Genomic DNA, 20828 nt, shown 5'->3' with positions numbered 1-20828 from the left:
TTGGACATGTACTACATGTAGCAGAAAGGGATCAGAATCAGAATCAGAATCAGAAAGACTTTAATGATGCCCGGGGGGAAATTGGGAAATTTTCCCATTTTTTTTTTTGATTTCCCTCCCGCTAGTGACTGAAATGGTCGGAGCCAATGGCAGAGCTTAGACCCACGGCCTGCTTCCAGGTAGTCAGACCAGTGTGCCACGATGGGCTTAAGACATGCGTCCTCTTCATGTCAGCTCACCTGCTTCAGACCCAGCTTCTCTGTGCCGTGCTCCTCCTCCAACCTCTTCCTCTGGGCCTGGCTCTCCTGCAGCTCGGCCCGCAGCCTCTCTAGCTCCCCCTGCAGGGAGCTCAGCTGGCTGCCATCACCCTGCCTGCTGCGCACCTGCTCCAACTCCTTCTGCAGCTTACCCATCTCCGTGCCCAGGCTGCTGTTGGCTATGGACAGCTGCTCGTTTTGGGCTCTGTACTCTTTGGACTACAGTGACAAGACAAGAAAGAGCTCTCATACACATCGTAATATTACAAAGTCACAGCAAATTCAGCAAATCCCAAGAAAATCAGGAGAGAAAAATCTCTTTTTGGTGCCAATAATTTTACTCTTTGGCCTTAGGGGCACTACGGTTGCTTAGTATCTAGTAGGGGTGTCACGATACACTCAGTTCACGATACGATACGTATCACGATACTGGGTTCACGATAACGATACAATACGATACGATTTTAACAATATTTTTTTAAACTTGAATAATGACAATATATGACTGGAAAAGTAGTATTTTATTTGAAATGCACAAATACAAAACATGCTGTTGTGGGAAATTGTTATTACAATAACAACTAGAAAAAACATGAGATTGGAGATAAGGCTTATCTTGAAATAGAATGAGTTACACCGTCACTTAGATTTACTTTGAACTAAAAGGTTTCTCAGCAGTATAAATTCTCATTATGCATCTTCAGTTTTTCTTCAAACTCAAACAACAAGACTTTTCTTAGTCTATTTTTTATGCATCTTCAGTTTTTCCTGTCAAGTAAACAGTTTTGCCAGAAACTCAATTGAATGGTTTCTCTCCTGTATAACTTCTCATCATGTGTCTCTTCAGAGACTTGTTCAACTGAACTACTTTCCACACATTGAACTTCAACAAACAAAGACGTTTCTTTGTCTACTTTTGGGGATTTTTTTTTTTTTTTTTTTTTTTTCACGATATGAGATTTCATCTCAACGATACATATCGTGACGTTTTACTATCGCGAAATTTCGTGGGACGATATATTGTGACACCCCTAGTATCTAGTATATAAACTATTATATATTATATTATTAAATGGGTAGCTCAAATCAAGCAATCTGGTTCATAGCTGTGGTATATTGAGTATATACCACGGCCAGAGCTGCACATCTGAGAAGGGCATTCAAGCAGTGCTGCAGACCTCCAGTTTGTAGTTGTGGCTTCACAATATAATCTATATATCAAATTGAGTATGTGGACTTTGTTGGTATGTATGTTTCACGTTCTGTGTTCGGCCACAGCTATGCCATTTTATGTGTGATCGGGCTGAAACCTTCAGGGTGTGTAAACGGAACCCGTGCGGGTGACCTGACGGAGCCGGATTTTCTAATTAGGCTAATTAGCTAATGATGTAATGTCATCAGTGATGGTGTCATCAGTGATGATGTCATCAGTGATGATGTCAAAAGTGATGTTATAAGGGTGCGCACACACACACACACAAGGAGGCATTGTGACAAGACTGATCAGTGATGTCATACGGGGGCACACACACACACACACACAGATGCAATACCATTTAGTGAGCAACACACACGCACACGCACGTGCCAATAGACCCTTTTCACAGGGGCAATTTTTTGTCGAAAAGGCAAAATGGCCCCTGTGAAAAGTGTCTATAGGGCAGGCAAGGCCGAGCTAAGGGCAAGGCCGCTGAATGACTGAAACAGTAGCTGACTAACATGTACATTTCACGCTGATTTCAATGGTGAAATCCTTTATCTGCTCAGTTGCTGAGAAAATTGTGTTTTACAAGTACCATTTTCTAGCTAAACCAGAGACTGTTATTTTGAACATTATTATTTATTAATAAAAAAACATTCAAATTGGAGTATTTATATTAAGTAAGTCTAAGTCTAAGTCTATTTCTATTACTTTCATACTTGGTAACCGTGGTAACCTAAGTGGCTTTCAGCCGTCCGATAATATAATAACCATATACCACGGCCTGTCGGGGAGCTACTGCTTAAATAACTGTAATTATTATTTATTGAATAACTATGCTATATTGAACCATGTATCGTGCATTATATGTATATATGTGCATCTTAAAAGTCCTGCTGTGCGCGACTCTACCTGATCGTCCATCTTCCTCTGTAGCTGGACGATCTTGTTCTCCATGCCGGTGTTGAGCTTCTTCAGATGTTCAGCAGAGCGCGCTTCGATCTTGAGCTGTTTGAGCCGTCTCTTGGCACGCGTGCGCCTGTACGCACACTGGATGGTGATGGCGGCGTTGCGCGCTCGTCTGAACTTCTTCCTCTCCAGCCAGCCACGGACGCTCTTCTGGATGATCATGGCCTTGTGGTGCAGGAGGAACTGCAAAGGAGGAGAGCGGGTGACGTTCAGGGAGCTCGAAAAGCGTATCAGGACTTCAAAAGCAACCAAGCAGTCTGAAGGCTAACCAAAACAGCATTCAGTCCCCCTGATCACATTCCCAGTCAAATTGAAGGCACTTTGTGCCCAATTCACAATTCACTGGTTTGTGCTGTAAGCAGCACAAACCCATTATTTATACTTCTCCATTAGATAGAGATCTAATCCATTTCTGTGACTGAGACGGGGGGGCAGGGTGGGAGGAGCAAATGCATGGGAAAGTAAATCCATCCAAGAGAGAGAGAATCAGCGAGGGGGCGGGGGGTCAGCGAGGGGGCGGGATCAGTGAGGGGGCGGGGGGTCAGCGAGGGGGCGGGATCAGCGAGGGGGCGGGGGGTCAGCGAGGGGGAACAAAAGAAAACTCTTTGAGTGGATAATCAAAGAGTGTCTGTGACTGACAGAATATGAGAGAGGCAGACTCGGTATGGGACAAAGTTTGTTCTGTACCTCCTGGAAGATCCTGCGTGTGTACATGCCCCTGGTGTAGGCCTGGATGGTGATGATGGCCTGTCTCACTCTCAAATAAGCCCGTCGATCTCTGACCATGCGATACTGCTTCTGACAGGTGAGGGCAGCGCGGGTCAGACGCAGGTGCTCTGCATACCTGGGAGACAGAGAAAAGAATAGGAGATCATCAGAACATTTGCATAACATTTGCATAACACACTCGATGTGCTACTGTGGTGTAATTATGGGGGTTTGCTCACCTGCGGGCCAAGTATCCACGGCCGTATCTCTGCAGAGTGATGGCAGACTTGAGGATCTTGCGGTAGCGCACTCTCTGCAGCCAGCCCCGCACCGTCTTCTGGATTTTGATGCAGGCGTTGCGAAACTTGTCGGCCCGGAGCTTCTCCAGGTACGCCACTTGGCCCGCTCGGAAAAAGATCTTGGTCTTACCAAACTGGTACTTGTCAGGGTCCTGAGATTAACGTGAAAAACAAGCCTCGTTTGTATCACTCAATCAGTCGGAATGACAAACACTATCACGAAAGGTGATACGCCGCTATGTGGCAAATACAACCAAATTACGATACATAAATAATGCCTCCGGCCTGGCTATCACCGGCGGAGGCATAAAAAAAAAAAATACTAACTCCTGCAGTTTTCCCCCCTAAATTCCATTCCAATCTTAAATACTTAAAACATTTGAAAACGTATTTGGAGAGAAGTCTAAGTATACTGCCAACTAAGGAACAACAAGATAAAGGTCAAAGGTATTTTTTACTACTTCACTTCCTTTACCTTTGCGTAATTCAGAGTATGCTTCAATAATGTTACCTTTATCAAGGTCTCCAGGAGGGTCTTACACACCAGCTTCTTGTCTGCTATCGTCATGTCTTTCTTTTTCATCAGCACTCGGTACCTGTTGAAGAAGTCTGGGTACGTCCACCTGGAATGATGTTAGCAAAGAAAACATAACTCGTGTTTTATTTTCTTAAATGGATCGCACTCCCACTCTATTATGGATTGCTCCTGTATACTGTAGGGTTTCATGGAGACAGTCTGGTGCATAAAGGCGGGTAAGCAAGTATAAAAAAATGCAGAACATCTGTAAACTACATGATTCTATTGCATTCGATTACATTTCATGTTACATTACATACCTTTAAATCCTATTACTTTTAAAGCGATAGTCCACTTAGTTTTAACATGGGGGTTATTCGGCACTTGACCCGCGATGAAAACCAGAATTTAAACTAATCGGCAAGATTGGATGCAGTTCAATTTGGATGTCTACTTCCCATTCATTTGAATGAGCCACAAAAACAGACATTTAACAATGTGAACAGATCCTGCAACAACAGATCCTGCCACAACAGATTCTGCAACAACAGATCCTGCTTTTAAGACAACATAGCAGGCCTGGGTCTGTCCTTATTTTGCATTTCTATTTTTGGTCTACGCTAAAATTAGTATTAAAAAATAAAAGTAGATCCAAACAGGACCTATCAATGTAGATGTGATCACACATCTACATCTCTCAACATTCATGATGTGTGAATTATTATTATTATTATTACTACTACTATTAATGATAATAATAAAAATGCATTGGACCCACAGCCAATTGAAAATCACAGTAGCAGGATCTGTTGTTGATTATGGTGATTAGTTTATATTCTGGTTTTCATGGTGGAGCCACAATAAGCCCCATGTTAAAACCAAGTGGAATATTACTTCAAGTCCGTTAATATCCAACATAAATGACAGCATGGAAATTGTGCTTCCTCACTATTTCTCTGTCACGCACCGACTCAGATTGTTTCACACTTTTCATGGGAAGTGGTGACTTTCTGCCCTCTGACGCCTCAGGGAAGCACAGAACTCAAGAGAACGAAAGGAATTCAATTGGAACCTTATTAAGAGCAGGAGGAGAGCTACTGCCGGATGAGAACGCGATCAAAAAAGACAAAGATGAAGAACTTTCTCTCCCCGTTTGGGCCTGTAGCCAAAAATACAGAAATGCTGCACGTAGAATCCCACTTGTCTCTTAACAACCAAATTAGCTCAGTCATATCTGTGCTATGGCTGGGATTTACATAATGCAGACGGTGAAACGAGTTTAGCTCTGAGACTTTAGAAATCTGTCTCATGTCTGGATTTCAGTGGGCGATTACGCCATAAAAACTATCGTTAAAGGGACAGTTCAGATTTTTTGATGTGGGGTTGTATGAAATACTTGCCGAGAGTGATTCTTATACATGCAGTAGAATGCAGACAGCGCGGTGCCAGTTTGGAGAAAATGAGACCGGCCGTGTCAGGCAAGTAGAGCTGTGATCAGGGCCATGAGCAAAAAAAATGATGCCAGGGTGTAGTGTGACCTGATTGGTCCATGCATAGGTCTACCAGCCTATTTAACTGGGTCCCACCTCTTTCTCTGTAAGAAGAATCTGATGAAGGTCGTTGTACCGAAACATTATTCTTTTGTTGAATAAACCTTTTTTTGCAAGTGGAGACAGAGTGCAGGAGTTCTCTCTTCTTTGTATTTGCAAAAATGTAAAAAGAAAAAAAATAGAAAAAAAATAGTAATAAATAATAATAATAATAATAATAATAAATAATAAATGCTTCCATACTGCTCACCTACCATAATCCAAATCTGCACAAGCCCCGAGATGCCAAGTTGACTTGAAAATATGTCATTTACGGTACACTGTTTTTAGCTGAAAAGGCCATGTGCAGCTAGAACTGCACTTGCACTTCTTGCTTGAGCACCTACTGTAGCTCCAGCGCAGTTTTAAGCTAAAAACAGGGTGTACTTAAATGACATCTTTCAAGTCACCTTGGCATCTCAGGGCTTGTGCAGACTTGGATTACGCCAGGTGAGCAGTATTTTCTGTTTTTCCCCCCCTCCTTTTCCCGCCTTTTTTTTTTTTTTTTTATGTTTTTGCTTGTGACCCTGTTCACACACAGCAGACAGCTCTACTTGCTTGACGCGGTCGATCATCATTTCTCCAAAGTGGCTGCATTCTGCTGCATGTACACTGACACTGACACTGACAAGTACCTCATACAACCCCACATCAAAAAATCAGAACTATCCCTTTAAGCTAGATCTTTGTAATTACCGCAGCAGTCATACATACATGTACATCTTTCACACCGGCCTTGAAAGCCGAAAAATGCACAGAAAATAGGATCCGCTCCTCCGATGTGAAAGTCATGAACGCGTGTTGGTGGTAAATTGTTATATGCCTTTTGTCCCGGGAGCAAAGCTTGTCACAGTGCCGGTTTAACAGGCAACCCGCCTCACTTGAAAGCGTCGGAGCAGCAAGGCAGAACAGTGCGAATGCTTCACTTTTGTGTTTTCTGCACCTGCACAGCTGCACCTCCTTGGCTGGCATACATCAGCGATGTTTGGTTGTTGAATGAATTAGGCTATAGCCTACTCAATTGGAACGATACAGAGAAGACTGGCATGCGGTCGTGTATCGTTCCAATTTTAGTATAGCTTACTCAATTGGAACGATACAGAGAAGACTGGCGTGCGTGAAATGTGTTGTATAAATAAAGTTGGCTTTCCTTGAATGCAATTAATGGAACACTTGGCTGCCAGAAAGTCGGCAGATGCACTCCGCGGCGGAGCCCGTTTTGATATTAAGGCAAGCCCGCCCACCATGCAAGTGCACCTATCCTCCCTGCTCAGCGGACTAGGAGAAGGAGGGAAGTCTTGTTGTTGAATGAATTCGTTCATCATACAGTAGCCTAGGCTACACTAACCTATGAAAATATTCATTTGGGCTAGGAGGAGCAGGAAATCCCTCCGCTCGCCTTTCAATCCGGGAGCGGGGGATTTCACCTGAAAGTACAGAGCAGCACGGGAATGTGGCCGTGCTGCTTGGCTCTGTGTGAAAGCAATTTCTGTGGCGAGGCTGCGGGCTTTGCGGGACTCCTAAACTGCAATTTTGCGTGATCTGTGTGTGAAAGAGCCTATGTCAAAAACACAAAAACATATCTGAGAAGCAGAATTAGACATAACAAGTAGAAGTGGATTCACCTTGATGGATAGCCAGCAGCACTAATACGGATCGTCTCCAGAACGCCGCATGCCCTCAGCTGCTGCACCGCCCGCCTCGAGTCAAACCTACGGCAACACAAACAGACAAAGTTCAAAAAGATTCCTGAACTGAGAGGAATAGCACTTAGACTGGACCATTATCTGGAATATTTTGCCCTACCCAAGATAATATATATATATATATATATATATATATATATATATATATATATATATATATATATATATATATATATATATATACATATACATACAGTGTCAACTGGATATATATACAGTATATATATACAGTATATATATATACAGTATATATACGTATATATATATATATATATATATATATATATATATATATATATATATATATATATATATATAAATATATATATATATATATATACATATATTACCTATATATATATTATATACCGTAAATTCCGGACTATAAGCCGCGGCTTTTTTCCCGTTTTTTGGGCTTTTTTGGCCCCTGCGGCTTATCTATGGATTTTTTCAAAAAAAAAAAAAAAAATCTCTCTTTTTTAGCACTCTTTCTAACTATAAATCCACTTCTGTTTTAATTTCCTCTCTTGCCCTCTTTTAACAACATAACATAACATAACATAACACAACACAGGTGGTGTTGTGTTATGTTGTTTTGTTGAAATGTTAATAAATGGGAGCTTCCTCAAACAGCCATCTCTTTCCCGACAATCCCCTCTGTGCATGAACCCTTACATATGGTAATTAACTCATTCACTGCCAACAACGTATGAACACGTTTTCAGAATCCAGCTGTTCCCTGCCAACAACGTGTTTACACGTTTTTGGCATCGATTTTTTTTTTTTGACGGTGGGTTGTGCATCTAAGCCTTTTACATCTCTTATATAATTATTGGAGCCACCGAACGTTTACAACCCATTCCACCGACCCACTAAGTGGCAACAGTGCTCTCCTTGCTAGAGGAAGGAAAGCATTTTTTTAACTTGTCAAGCCATTCTCAGCCCAGCCATTCTCCTTTTCGCGCTGATTGCTGGCGATGCGGGATTGCAAATTTACATAATAGATTCAGCCGATCTACTATGATCGGGTGATAGATTACAGGTGCAGGAACACACTTTGAAACACGCAGCATAAATATGACCAGAATCGCAAAAGCTTCTCTCAACCAAAACTCCAAACGAGCGAGTCCCTCCCGACTTCCTCAAACAGCGGCCCAGACATGCAGGCACAGCAAAGCACTGACTGGTGACAAGCTTGTCCGCCCACGGAGGGCGGAGTTGAAGCAACTCGAGAGGGAGGGAGAGAGAGAGAGAGAGAGAGAGGGAGGGAGAGCGAGAGGGAGGGAGAGAGAGAGAGAGAGCGAGAGGGGGAGGGAGAGAGAGAGAGAGAGAGCCAAAAATGAATGGTTAAAGTGACCCTTCCATCCAATTTCACAAAAAGCCGTTTATCTCTGAATATTATTTTTCACGCTAAAACCATGCTGTATTCAACTGCTAATGCTTACATAACTACTAACTCTACAAACTAACTCTTTTAGACAGAGAAAGTACACATTCTATTAGTACTTTTGAGATATTGTATGTTCACAAACTCCAAGCTGAAACGAATCCTCGGCTCTTATAAAATGAGCCATAATCCTCAAAAAACGGCTTGGCAGAAGCTAACTACAGCAAAGAAAAACGTCTGGCAGTCAATGTGTTAAACATTAAAACACAATAAAAAAAAATAATAAAAAAAAATAAAAAATAAATACCATTAAAACACCCGCGGCTTATAGTCCAGTGCGGCTTATATATGTAAAAAACAGTCAACTTTGCAGGTGCGGCTTATACTCCGGTGCGGCTTATAGTCCGGAATTTACGGTATAGTAAATGTCTTTAGTTTTAGTCACAGTGGTACACAGTGTTGTGTTTGTATTGTAATACATATTCTGAACGTCTTAAATATTGCCCCTGATGAATACCCCCTACATTATAATAAAAATAAATCAAACTTATACTCAAACTAATAAAAAGTAAATAAAACATTCTTAAACAATCAAATCTATACTGAAACAACGGAAACGAGCAAACCCATTCTGGAAACGAACAAACTAAACTGAATTGAAAGCTAAAATTAAAAACGAAATACAATTTTAAATGAATGAAAAATATAAAACTATAATAACTCTGGCCCTACCTTGTCTTTCTCTTTAACATTGTGTGTCCATGATGTGTAGACAGACAGTATAGTTTGGTCTGGAGTTGACTGGATTGCTGCTGTGTCAGCTGCTAGCTGAGTCTAACAACAGCATGTGACTGAGCCTCATCATTTAATTTAGCGCCCGTGAAGCGCTCCTTGTACACAGAAAAATGCACAAAGATGCACACAGCAGACAACACAACCGTAACTTTCTCTTCCTGTCTTGCTTTCTCAACCAAATATGATATAATGTGTAAAAGGCATACTATAGCCTACCTGTCATAATTGACCCAACAGGGACTTCCTACATCAAAGCCCTTTCAATTACCTATATTTTTTTCAAGGTCTTGACCCCCCCACCCCCCATTCAAATTCACAAACTTGCAAGGCCCTGGGAACCCTGTTAAAAACACCAAAGAAAATGTGAGTTCACTGCTTAAGTGCTCTGCTTAAGTGTCCACATTCCAGGGTGATTGGAATTGTGGCTAACTTCTTGCCTTTCCCGTTTTACACCACTATCAATTGTTTTCTAGGACTTTTATCATGTTATATTTTCCCTTGAGTTCTACAGTCCTCTCCTTTGTGTTGTGCTTTGTTATGTTGAATTATTCCAACAAAACTACAAAATCACCACCTCTTTGCAGTGTCTGAAAAGGTGATGGGCAGATTGAGCGTTCTAAATGGGAGGGTTGTGAAGTAGGAGAGGATCAGTGTGGTGACTTTGTTGATGAGCTGTCCATGACCTGCTGACGGCAGCAAACCAGTTGGTCTTATTAGGTTTGTGTTAGCCAAGCACGCAAAGTGCTGATACTAAGTACATTTGGCTGCCGATACTTATGGCCTTTAAAAGGAGATCAATGCTCAATACTGCACCAATTTCAAAAATGTGATGTCCCATTTAGTCAGTTAGACACAACAAGTTAGGAAAATATGGACCAGGTTGAAAAAGACACAAATAGATGTCAGTAGTTCTTCCACCAACACAATCAAAGAGGGTTGACTCACGAGAAGGCCTCCTTGTCGTCATTAGGCTTGATACAGCGTACATAATGAGGGGTTGTGGCGTTCAGGGTCCCCATGAGAAGCTGGAGGGAGTTGCGGAACTAAACAGACAGAGCAAAGCAATGAGTGCTGCTGCAAAAACAACAATGACAGCATGGTGTCCCGCTGAGAGGCTGATTGTGTGTGTGTGTGTGTGTGTGTGTGTGTGTGTGTGTGTGTGTGTGTGTGTGTGTGGGTGTGTGTGTGTGTGTGTGTGTGTGTGACTGTGTGTGTGTGTGTGTGTGTGTGTGTGTGTGTGTGTGTGTGTGTGTGTGTGTGTGTGTGTGTGTGTGTGAGAGTGTGTGTGTGTGTGTGTGTGTGTGTGTGTGTGTGTGTGTGTGTGTGTGTGTGTGTGTGTGTGTGTGTGTGTGTCTGTGTGTGTGTGTGTGTGTGTGTGTGTGTGTGTGTGTGTGTGTGTGTGTGTGTGTGTGTGTGTGTGACTGGCTGACTGGCTGCTGACCTGGTGGCCCACACTCTTCCTGTGCTCTTTGTTGGGAGCTTTGAGCACGCTCCTGGCTGCTCGCACGTTCACTCTGGCTGACTTGCTGGAAGACGATGAGGAAGTGCCCTCCTGCTTCTCCTGAAACAGATCTGCCACCAGCTGGAACTGAGAGAGCAATAGTCATGTTTAGCTTCTCAAATACCTTTGATTGATTGCTCTTTTCTTTTTATTTTTTTAACGTTTTTGAAGTTGAATAATTATACCAGCAAATAGTAAACATAAACCACTGAGCAGCACCACTGAGCTGCACCACTGGAGCAGCTGGGGGTCAGTGCAGTAGTTGTTGAGGGAAGGGAGACTTATGATTAGCAAAGATTGGCAAACTGAGCAATTATTCAATCATAATGAAGGCAGCCAGTGACTGCAGTGATGGTCCAGCAGTGACTGCAGTGATGGTCCAGCAGTGACTGCAGTGACGGTCCAGTAACATCCCCGTCACTGATGACTTTTCTGTGCTAAGAAGGAATATATGACATCCTTCCTCTGCTCCTTCCAACAGGTCACTCTCTTCTGTCTCCACGGCCAGTCCCGTACGTTGGACTCATCTGATAACGTTATCGAGACTCCGTAAGCCCGGTTCATCCAGGACAGAGCCTTCTATCTCTAGGAGGCTGAGCGTATGAGCCAGGCTCTGAGAGATTAAGGTCCATGATTATCAGCTGGAGGAAGGTTCATCACCTGAACCAGTCCCTTCAGGTTTCCCACAGCTGCTCACTAACCAGCCTTAGCCCGGCACAGCCCAGAGGGGGGTTGATGAACACTTAGTTCAGAGACTGCTGCTCACCTTCAGCACACTTTACCCACCCAAGAAACAGTGCCTTGTACATCTAAACACAATTCCCTTATCTCATTACTATTCAATGTTTTAGATCGATTTTTAACAACTTAAGCCTATTGACAACATACATGACTCAACAACAGAAGAGTCCAGCCCCCCTCCCAAAACACACACACAAAACAATAACAACAACTATATATCGTCTTAGAAGACTTTAGCTTTTAGTCCCGTCATCAGTTCTATATATATGTCTGGGAACGCCCATACAGGTTCTAGGAACGCCCACAATAGACGCTGGGTTAGCCTGGGGGCGGGGTCAGGGTGGGGTAAATTCCCCCATTCTATCCATTCAGCAAAGTTAGAATTTAGCTGATAGCCCAGCCCAGGCAGACACGACCGGGGATTTAACCACCGCAGTAAACGCACATCTGAGCAGACGTCTTGTGTTCTGCTCTAGAACCCCCAAACATGTACCGGTAGTTTAGAGCCGCAGCACCGTCTTTTGGTGAGTCAGCCCATGAGATATATCGGCGGTTTTACCCCACTGGCGCGCCAGCCGTTTAACATTTTGTGGGCGTTCCCACACATGCAGACTGTCTCTATGGTTCATTGTCTCCATTCTAGAGAACACTCTTTCATAACTATGATACGTTTCAGCAGGAAGCTGATTGATGCACTCTTGGACTCTTGGACATTCCCTTTGAGTACAGAGGTAGTTTTCTCATGTTGATGCACTCTAGTCTAGTCTTAACAGATAAATGAGTCAGACTGGGCTTATCAGACTAGTCTTAACAGATAAATGAGTCAGACTGGGCTTATCAGACTAGTCTTAACAGATAAATGAGTCAGACTGGGCTTATCAGACTAGTCTTAACAGAGCCTTTATATGACTTTCACAACAGATACATGAGTCAGACTGTGCTTATCAGACTAGCCTTTGATCTCCACAACAGATAAAGGAGTGAGACTGGGCTTATCAGACTAGTCTTAACAGATAAATGAGTCAGACTGGGCTTATCAGACTAGTCTTAACAGAGCCTTTTAATTACTTCCACAACAGATAAATGAGTCAGAATGGGTTTATCAGACTAGTCTTTGATCTTCCACAATAGATAAATGAGTCAGACTGGGCTTATCAGACTAGTCTTAACAGATAAATGAGTCAGACTGGGCTTATGGACTGCATTTTGGACTGATTTTTTTTTATATAGCGCTTTTATCCAAAGTGCTTTACAATGTGCCTACATTCACCCATTCACACAGCGAAGGTGGCAAGCTGCCACGCAGGGTGCTGGCACAGCCATCAGGAGCAATTTGGGGTTCAGTGTCTTGCCCAAGGACACTTCGACATGTGGACTGGAGGAGCCGGGGATCGAACCACCGACCTTCTGATTAGTGGACGACCCGCTCTACCTCCTGTGCCACAGCCGCCCCGTAGTGGGCAGATTCTAGATTTCAAACATGTGGAAATGACTGCACAACCAACTTTCCAAACAAAGTGTTGTCCACTTTTTCATGGAGTCAAATGAGTTGAACCTTACCTTACTGGCTTTGAGAATATTGATCTGCTCCTCGTAAACAGTGTCTCTGTTCTTCTCCAGGAAGCCTTCACACTGATATTCCACCTGCCAAGGAAACAAACATCTCACATACTTCAAACTATACTCGCTAAATTGACATCATGGTGGAATACAGTAGGATAATAATGGAGCATATTCGGCTGGACCTCCTGACTTATCTAGTACACTCCAAGACAGCTAACTTCACGAAAATGTGGAACATGTTTCTTGAATAATGTAAATGTATCTACCTGTGCTGAGCTGATTTGAGCATATACTGCAGTATTGGTTTTGATGTCATCTAATTGTGATTTGTTTTGATTTGTCACATTTATGTTTATACAGTACGTGACCTGCTCTTTCAAAATCAGTCACATTTGACCCCGAAACACATTTTGAGTTTTATACACTGTTGGAAAGAGAAGAATGTAAGCTGATATCAAAATTGTCTTTGTACTCCAAAGATTGAGTGAGATGTTTATGTCTTGACTGTTTCCAAACTATGTTTTTGAGAAAAAGGGCCTCAAAGTATGACAAAGTAAGCTAGTTCTGCTTGTCAGACTACAATTTATCAGCTTCAAAACTATATTTAGCATTTGATTTTCACAATAATCTTTACAAAGAATGAAAGCCAAGGCTTTATTTTGCTCAAATCTGGTGAAACACGAAAACAGCCAAAATCAATATTTTCTCATAAAATCAACGTTTCTACACAAACGGGCCAGTGTTACATGTGACTGATTTTGTCAGAGCAGGTCACGTACATTTGTGCTTTTAACCTTTAACATGTACTTTGGTATTCTGTAATGAGTAAAGCAAAAAGTAAAATAAAATAAAAAGTGGTATGTGTGGAGACACAGGCGTGGGTCCATCACACAGGTGCTGCATATTGCTACAGTTGTATCCCTAAGCAGCAAAAGTCAAATGTCTTGCTAATGAGCAGGGAGTTGTACAGGCTAGAGACAGTGAGTTGTGAAAGCCAGAGCTCTCAGTATCTGTCATCACTAAGTGATGTTGATGAACAGCTCTACCAAACCCCCCACAGATAGAACGCTATGACAAATCCAACTTTTTGCCCGTTTAACAACAACAACAAAGGGAAGATTTTCACGCCTTTCATTCTGCCTCCCCATGAAAAGCTCGCTCAGCTGTAAAGTACTGTAACTGGACGTAAAAGCAAACCAGACATATTGTTCTCAGGAAGATGCCCATTGCCCACCCTCGGCATCTGTATACTGGACTCATTCCGGTTAGCGTTTCTCCAAGCAGCCTCGGGCCGGTCTGGTCTGACAGACACCCAACCTGCTTGTCTACTTCATGGCCTGCAGGCTCTTTGTACTAAAATCAGGGCACCAGAGCGTAATTGTAGCCCCCATTTCATGAGAGGAGAGGGGGATGGGACAGATATATGAAGAGATACCCCACGGGAATGTGTTTACCCAGGGTGAACTGGCTATCAGCAAGGCCCTGCTGCCCTGCTGTCACAGCACAACTACAGGGACTAAATTGCAATGTTCTCACGGAGCTTTTATCTATTTGTGTGGCCATAAACTCAAACTGTACTTTCTTTGAAGGACAATGTTAACATTCATTTGAATTAACGCTCATTGGTAGCTGTCCTAATATGGAGTGGAGAGCATGTTAGTAAGGCTGCGGAGCTAAGTGAAACACAGATTATCTAATATCATATTATTATACATCCATATATTATACATAATATCAGATTCTCTAGTATCATATTCTATTCAATCAGCCGTATTCAGTTGTGCTCATTATGCTGGTCACTTCTACCCTATAGCTATGGAAGTTGAATCACTAAATGAACGACTTATTCAGAGTTTACTATTTTATTCCTGTGAAGATGAACTAGAAGTTTCTCTTATAAGATGAATGATGTGTTTCTCCCTGAGCTCGAAGTTGCGATTCAAGCTGGACACATAAGAGACATTTGCTTCAGCAGAGACTATATGATTGATTCTGATAAGCCACGGTCGTTGTCCATCACGACGGGCTGTTTGTATTGTAGTGTCGTTTTCAATAGTGTTTTTTGTCATGTCAAGCCTCTCAAAAACGATTGAAAATGGCTTCGGCTTCCCAGCGGAGAAACAGCGCCCTCTCAGCAGTGGCTATTGCTGGAAAGAAACCCAGAATTACACAGCCGAAGAACAGAAAAGTGAGGCTTGGTCAGACAGGACAAAGACACCTTGGGATTGAAAATGATACGATGTTTAAAAGGCACAGCTCACCATAAAATCCAAAATACATATTTTTCCTCTCACCTGTAGTGCTATTTATCCATCTATATCATTTCGGGGATAGTTGCCTGAGTTTTGGAGATATCAGCCGTAGAGATGGCTGCCTTCTCTCCAATACAATGGAACTGGATGGCACTCGGCTTGTGGCGCTCGCAGCACCAAAAGAATACATTTGAAAAACTCAGCAGCATTGTCTCTTTCCATAAATCATAACAACCCGGTTACTCAAGATAATGCACAGACTTTGTTGTGAGCAGTTTCATGTAGGAACTATTTTCTTTTGCAGTCTCTTGTAGGAACTAGCTAGCAGCTAGCGGCTGTAGTTTGGTCAAAAGAAAATAGTTCCTGCATGAAACTGCTCATAACAAGGTCTGTGGATTATCTTGAGTAACGGGCTCATGACTTCTGGAAAGAGACATTGCTGTCGAGTTTAGGGATGCACCGATCCACATTTCTTCACTTCCGATCCGATTCCGATACCTGAATTTTGATATCTGCCGACACCGATATTATTCCAATACCGATATTTTTCTTGAATATACAGTATAGGCAAAGATTTGGCCAATTAAAGATTTTTTTTTTTTATATACCTTGCAAAAAGCAGACATTGTATTGGAGAGAAGGCAGAAACTCTGCGGCCGATATCTCCAAAACTCAGGCAACTAACACAAAATTATATAGATGGATAAATAACACTACATGTGAGAGGGAATATATGTATTTTGGATTTTAGGGTGAGCTGTTCCTTTAAGAACACAAACAGCCTGTGATGACGGACAACAACCGTGTCAAGTAGTGTTTTGGGGGGATTGCTGCACGCCACGCTGAGTTCTCACCTTGTCAGCGAAGTGTATGATGATGAAGGAGGTGTTGGACATGCGTGGCTTCTGGAAGTGGGCGCTGCTAGAGTGCTTCCCATAGAGCTTCTGGGCCCAGTTCTGGTCTGTTCCCTTTGGCACCTGGGGCACACGCAAAAGCACATGAAACAGATGATATAACAAATAAAGGAGGAAATTAAACTTTTATGGAGGCTACCTGTGCCCAGAAGAACCTAGATCATACATGGGCAACATACGGCCCGCGATGGAATTGCGTGGCCCGCGATGGAATTGCAAAAAAAAAAAAAATGTTTTACAGTGCACCTGAACGCAACATGCAAGATACCCGCTGAATAAGTGTCCAAATGTTCATGTCATTCTGGCCAATACTCTTCTGTTATAGCATTTCAGTCTGGAATATGGAATATCTTTCAATAATATTTATGACTAAAAGGCTAAAAGTAATCTCATGTGTAAGAAATGACTGTTCTACATTGAAGTAGAAATTTAAATAATTAACTTGTTGGTTTTGGATTTGTTTAGCTTCAAGAGTGCATTTTTGTTCTTGTGTGACGCTCAACACAGGCTTTGAGAATCCCGGGCCACTTACTGATTTTATGCTTAAATTAACCCACTCATATTCTGGTTTATTTCAAGAAAAACATTTCGGCTAGTGGAAATTCTAATTGGCTGGTAACTTTAAAATCTAGCAGCCATATTGGCAGGTGGTGAAAAAAGTTAATTTCAAGCCCTGCAGGGAGAGCAGGTGGTGACATAGGAGTGAGTGAGAAAAGGATCAAATATTGGTGGTTAAGACTGAATAATGACATCACAACTGTTCATTTAAAATGAGTTATTCCTCTAAACCTTGCTTCAAATGCCCAATATTTTTCGCGCTGGCGCCGTTCAGCCCTCAGCAAAAACTGGTAGCGAGGACATTTTTTTGTGGCCCTCTCTATCATCAAAGTTGCCCATCCATGGGTTGGCATGACAGTATTTGTTCGGCAGCCGGCAACAATCTGGGTTTCTCATGTGGCCCCCCATGAAAAATAGTTGCCCACCCCTGACCTAGATGCACCCCCCTCATGCTGTTCCAAATCAATCATCAATAACTTCAAAAGGACTGTGGGGGTGAGACAGGACGACGGCAAATAAATAAGTAATCAGTTTTGTTTCAAGGGTTTGAAATCAGATAAAGATTTGGATGAATCACATGAAGAGACAGAAATACAAAAACCCTCAAGTCAGCAGTGTGTGTGTGTGTGTGTGTGTGTGTGTGTGTGTGTGTGTGTGTGTGTGTGTGTGTGTGTGTGTGTGTGTCCGCTTCCTTTAAAATCAAATGTAATGTCTGTTTAAACAACGCTTAGTGGCATTTTTTTGATTAGACAGCATGCTAACTAGTTTGCTGTCCATCGAGTTATTGGTTTGGAAAATGTGAAGCCTATTTTTCAAAAACCGTTTCATGTGAAAAAAGCTTTTAATTTACATACTGTAGGCATTTTTGAAATTTTAAATAACTAAACACGATTCCTAGGCTCGCCCGGTGTGCAGGCTCACTCTCGTCCGCCCTGCAGCTCGCCGAGCTGGTCCTGCAGCTCGCATATGCAGCTCGCCTGCTGCGCGCCCTCGCCCGCAGCTGAGCTGCTGTGTGGCCTCACCTGCTCTATTGGCATGTGCAGCGCACAATTGCTCACTGTGACATCACTCACTGATGATGTCATAGACATTGTGACATTATCAGTGACATCACAATTGCTCGAGTGTAGTGACTCACCGATGATGTCATAGACTGTGACATCATCACTGATTATGTCATAGTGACATCATCAGTGAGAACACAATTGGATAGTCACTGATGATGTCACCATGCCTATGTCATCATCAGTGCCTATAACATCATCAGTGATGTCAATAATGATCAATAATGATGTCACTGATGACATCCCTGATGATGTCATAGACATTGTGACAGACAGACAAAGCCCACTTATTATGATGGTGTTGATGATGATGTATGCTCAATAATACAGTAGGCATGTGTTGACAGTGAATTATTCGTGTGATGAGAAATCACTGCTAATTCCTGCAGTAACAGCTGTAATATTAGTGATTTAAGGTGAAGCGAGTGAAGAGTCATTTGAAGAAACAAAACAACACAGGAAATCCTAGATAATGTATGTGCCATTAAACCAGACTCTCAGGGTTCCTACCCATTATGTCATATAAAAAAAATGCCATATTTTATCCAGACCTTCATTTGTTTTGAATATGTTGTTTTGAAGATGTCTGGTGTTCAATATGATTTACGCATAGATATCTTGCCCCTGCTAACTAGGTCAATGGTGATGAAGATTGTTCTTCACAGCCACAAATATCAGAATATGTGAGATGATCGGCAGCGTTCCTTAGCGGGCAATCAATTCCAGTTAATATACTGTAGCCATTTGAGAGAAAAAGTTACAAGGGAACCAGGGACTGTAAACAGGGACTGTAAACAGGGCCTGTAAAGAACTGGTGCGTAATATGCTCAAGGTCCCTACTTTGCACTCTTCATCCAGCAGGTCCAGAACGCCCAGCTTGGCCTCGATCAGGTCGATGCAGGGCTGGTTGTCATAGAAGTCTATCAGAGTCCAGGGGATCTGCTCCTTCACATATTCCTCCTGCTCCAGCTTGAACACATGCTGCACAGACCACACCAAGAGGCCCATCAGTCAGAGTGCATCATATATTGAACATTATTGCAGGATGAAACCCTTGAGATGAATCGTGTAGTTTTCAAGGGGGTCCTTGAAACACAAATACATCTACAATACAACAAACCTAAAAGAAAATGACAGGTACACAGACGCATACCAATACAGCTCCCACACACTCACCACCCCAAACCCACCCGCACCCACACAAACCCTTTAGAATTAATTCAACACAATTAGAAAGAAGAACAGGTTGTTTTAAGATCAGCAAATATGATAATGTGAAATAAAAAGTGATTCAAAACTAATCTGCACACCCGTACACTGATAATTAATAAACCGGTGTGCTTTATGGATCACTATTCATTTGAATGGTTAAGAATAACAGCTTTAAAAACATACAATATATAATTGATATATTTGACAATTCCAGGGAAATGTCACTGGAGGTTATAAAAACATGACATGCGGCTCACCGAGTTGAACTGCTGCTGAAGTTTCTCGTTAGCGTAGTTGATGCAGAACTGCTCAAAACTGTTCATGTCAAAAGTCTCGAACCTTCAGGGATTAAAAACAGCAGGCATTATTATCATCATCATTATTATATTATATTATATCATTCTCATCTCATCCTGCGCTGTTAAGCAGAGCAAAGTTTTACAATATAATATAAAAACATCTCAAAAACCAGAGTTGATATTATGACAGCAGCTGCAACAGGCAAGTCAAGTCAAGTCAAGTATCTGTGTTGAGAGGAAGAAACTTAACTTGATTTAAATTTAGTTAATTTAACTGTTCTATCAGCAGGTTTTATTGCTATGTGATGATGGTTAAATAAGCACTCATTTTGAGCCCTGGGAGACACTGAAACAGGCAGGAATGTTACTATGTAAAAGGGATCTGTCAGTTACATATGAGCTAAACATGTTTAGGCCATACTGTGGAGATAAGTAATAGGGATCTGTCAGTTACATAATGAGCTAAACCTGTTTAGGCCATACTGCGGACACCAACAACACTGTAAACGGTCCAGGAGGCTGCTGTTATCATATTATACAATAAGTCAAGGAGAACAAGGTACAGAGCCGTCGTCCGGTCGGGTCGTTTGTTACTTTGGAGCCCTCTGACGTCTGAAGCCAGACTGGAGGAGGTCAGAGATATATTGTTTAAAATGAGAAAATGACGATTTCAGACGGCAGCCTGTCTTTATTGTCACACGAACACACTACAACACATGCATGCGGCCACTACACACACTCATGCTGACGGTGGCCGGTGAAATATGTCCTCTGCATTTGACCCATCCAGGCTTGTCCTTTCCTCCAGGGGGCAGGCCAGGAGCAGTGGTCGCTATTTCTTTCCAGCACCCGGGGACCTTCATTGGACCATCATTGGACCAACTTCAGATGTTGTCGTCACTGGTCGGATGACGATCTTCTGCATGTTTTTAGTGGGGGGTTATGTACGGAGGAACCCCCTGGGGAGCACGGGGAGAACATGCAAACTCCACACAGAAAGGCCCTTTCGACGAGATAGCCCACCTGGGCAGTAGGCACTGAAGATATGGGGGGGTCACAACTCCAGCGCCCACAGCGTCCCAGGTGGGAATCGAACCCAGGACCTTCGAGCTGTGAGGCGACAGCACTTACCACTGCACCACCGTTGCTGGGCTACAACATTTTATTGTATCTTTGAGAAGGGTCCGGTTCCGTCATTTTGGACCCATGAAGACCTCTCTACTCACTGCTACTTAGCTTAGCACTACAATGGCATATGGTACCGCTGCCTACCCCCGTTCAGTTGCCCAAATTACA

At 42.5% G+C, this 20828-nt stretch overlaps 1 protein-coding gene across 1 annotated transcript in view; it reads right to left on the bottom strand.

Annotated features, from left to right (window-relative positions):
* The window catches only part of myo5b (myosin VB), a 101739-nt gene that overhangs the window by 27198 nt on the left and 53713 nt on the right, over positions 1-20828 (bottom strand). Inside the window, exons 11-22 of the mRNA XM_083639363.1 lie at positions 19491-19572; positions 18862-19002; positions 16340-16462; positions 13231-13314; positions 10870-11016; positions 10374-10471; positions 7166-7252; positions 3946-4057; positions 3375-3586; positions 3115-3271; positions 2371-2610; positions 240-476 (exon numbers count right to left, since the gene is read on the bottom strand). Of these exons, the coding sequence (XP_083495489.1) occupies positions 240-476; positions 2371-2610; positions 3115-3271; positions 3375-3586; positions 3946-4057; positions 7166-7252; positions 10374-10471; positions 10870-11016; positions 13231-13314; positions 16340-16462; positions 18862-19002; positions 19491-19572 (1720 nt within the window). The remainder of the gene's footprint in view (positions 1-239; positions 477-2370; positions 2611-3114; positions 3272-3374; positions 3587-3945; positions 4058-7165; positions 7253-10373; positions 10472-10869; positions 11017-13230; positions 13315-16339; positions 16463-18861; positions 19003-19490; positions 19573-20828) is intronic.

Source organism: Poromitra crassiceps (genome assembly GCF_964638095.1).
Source record: "Poromitra crassiceps genome assembly, chromosome: 6".
In the NCBI taxonomy this organism is placed as follows: Eukaryota; Metazoa; Chordata; class Actinopteri; order Beryciformes; family Melamphaidae; genus Poromitra; species Poromitra crassiceps.
Note: the sequence above shows the minus strand (reverse complement) of the source record. Positions and strands in the feature narration are given on the sequence as shown.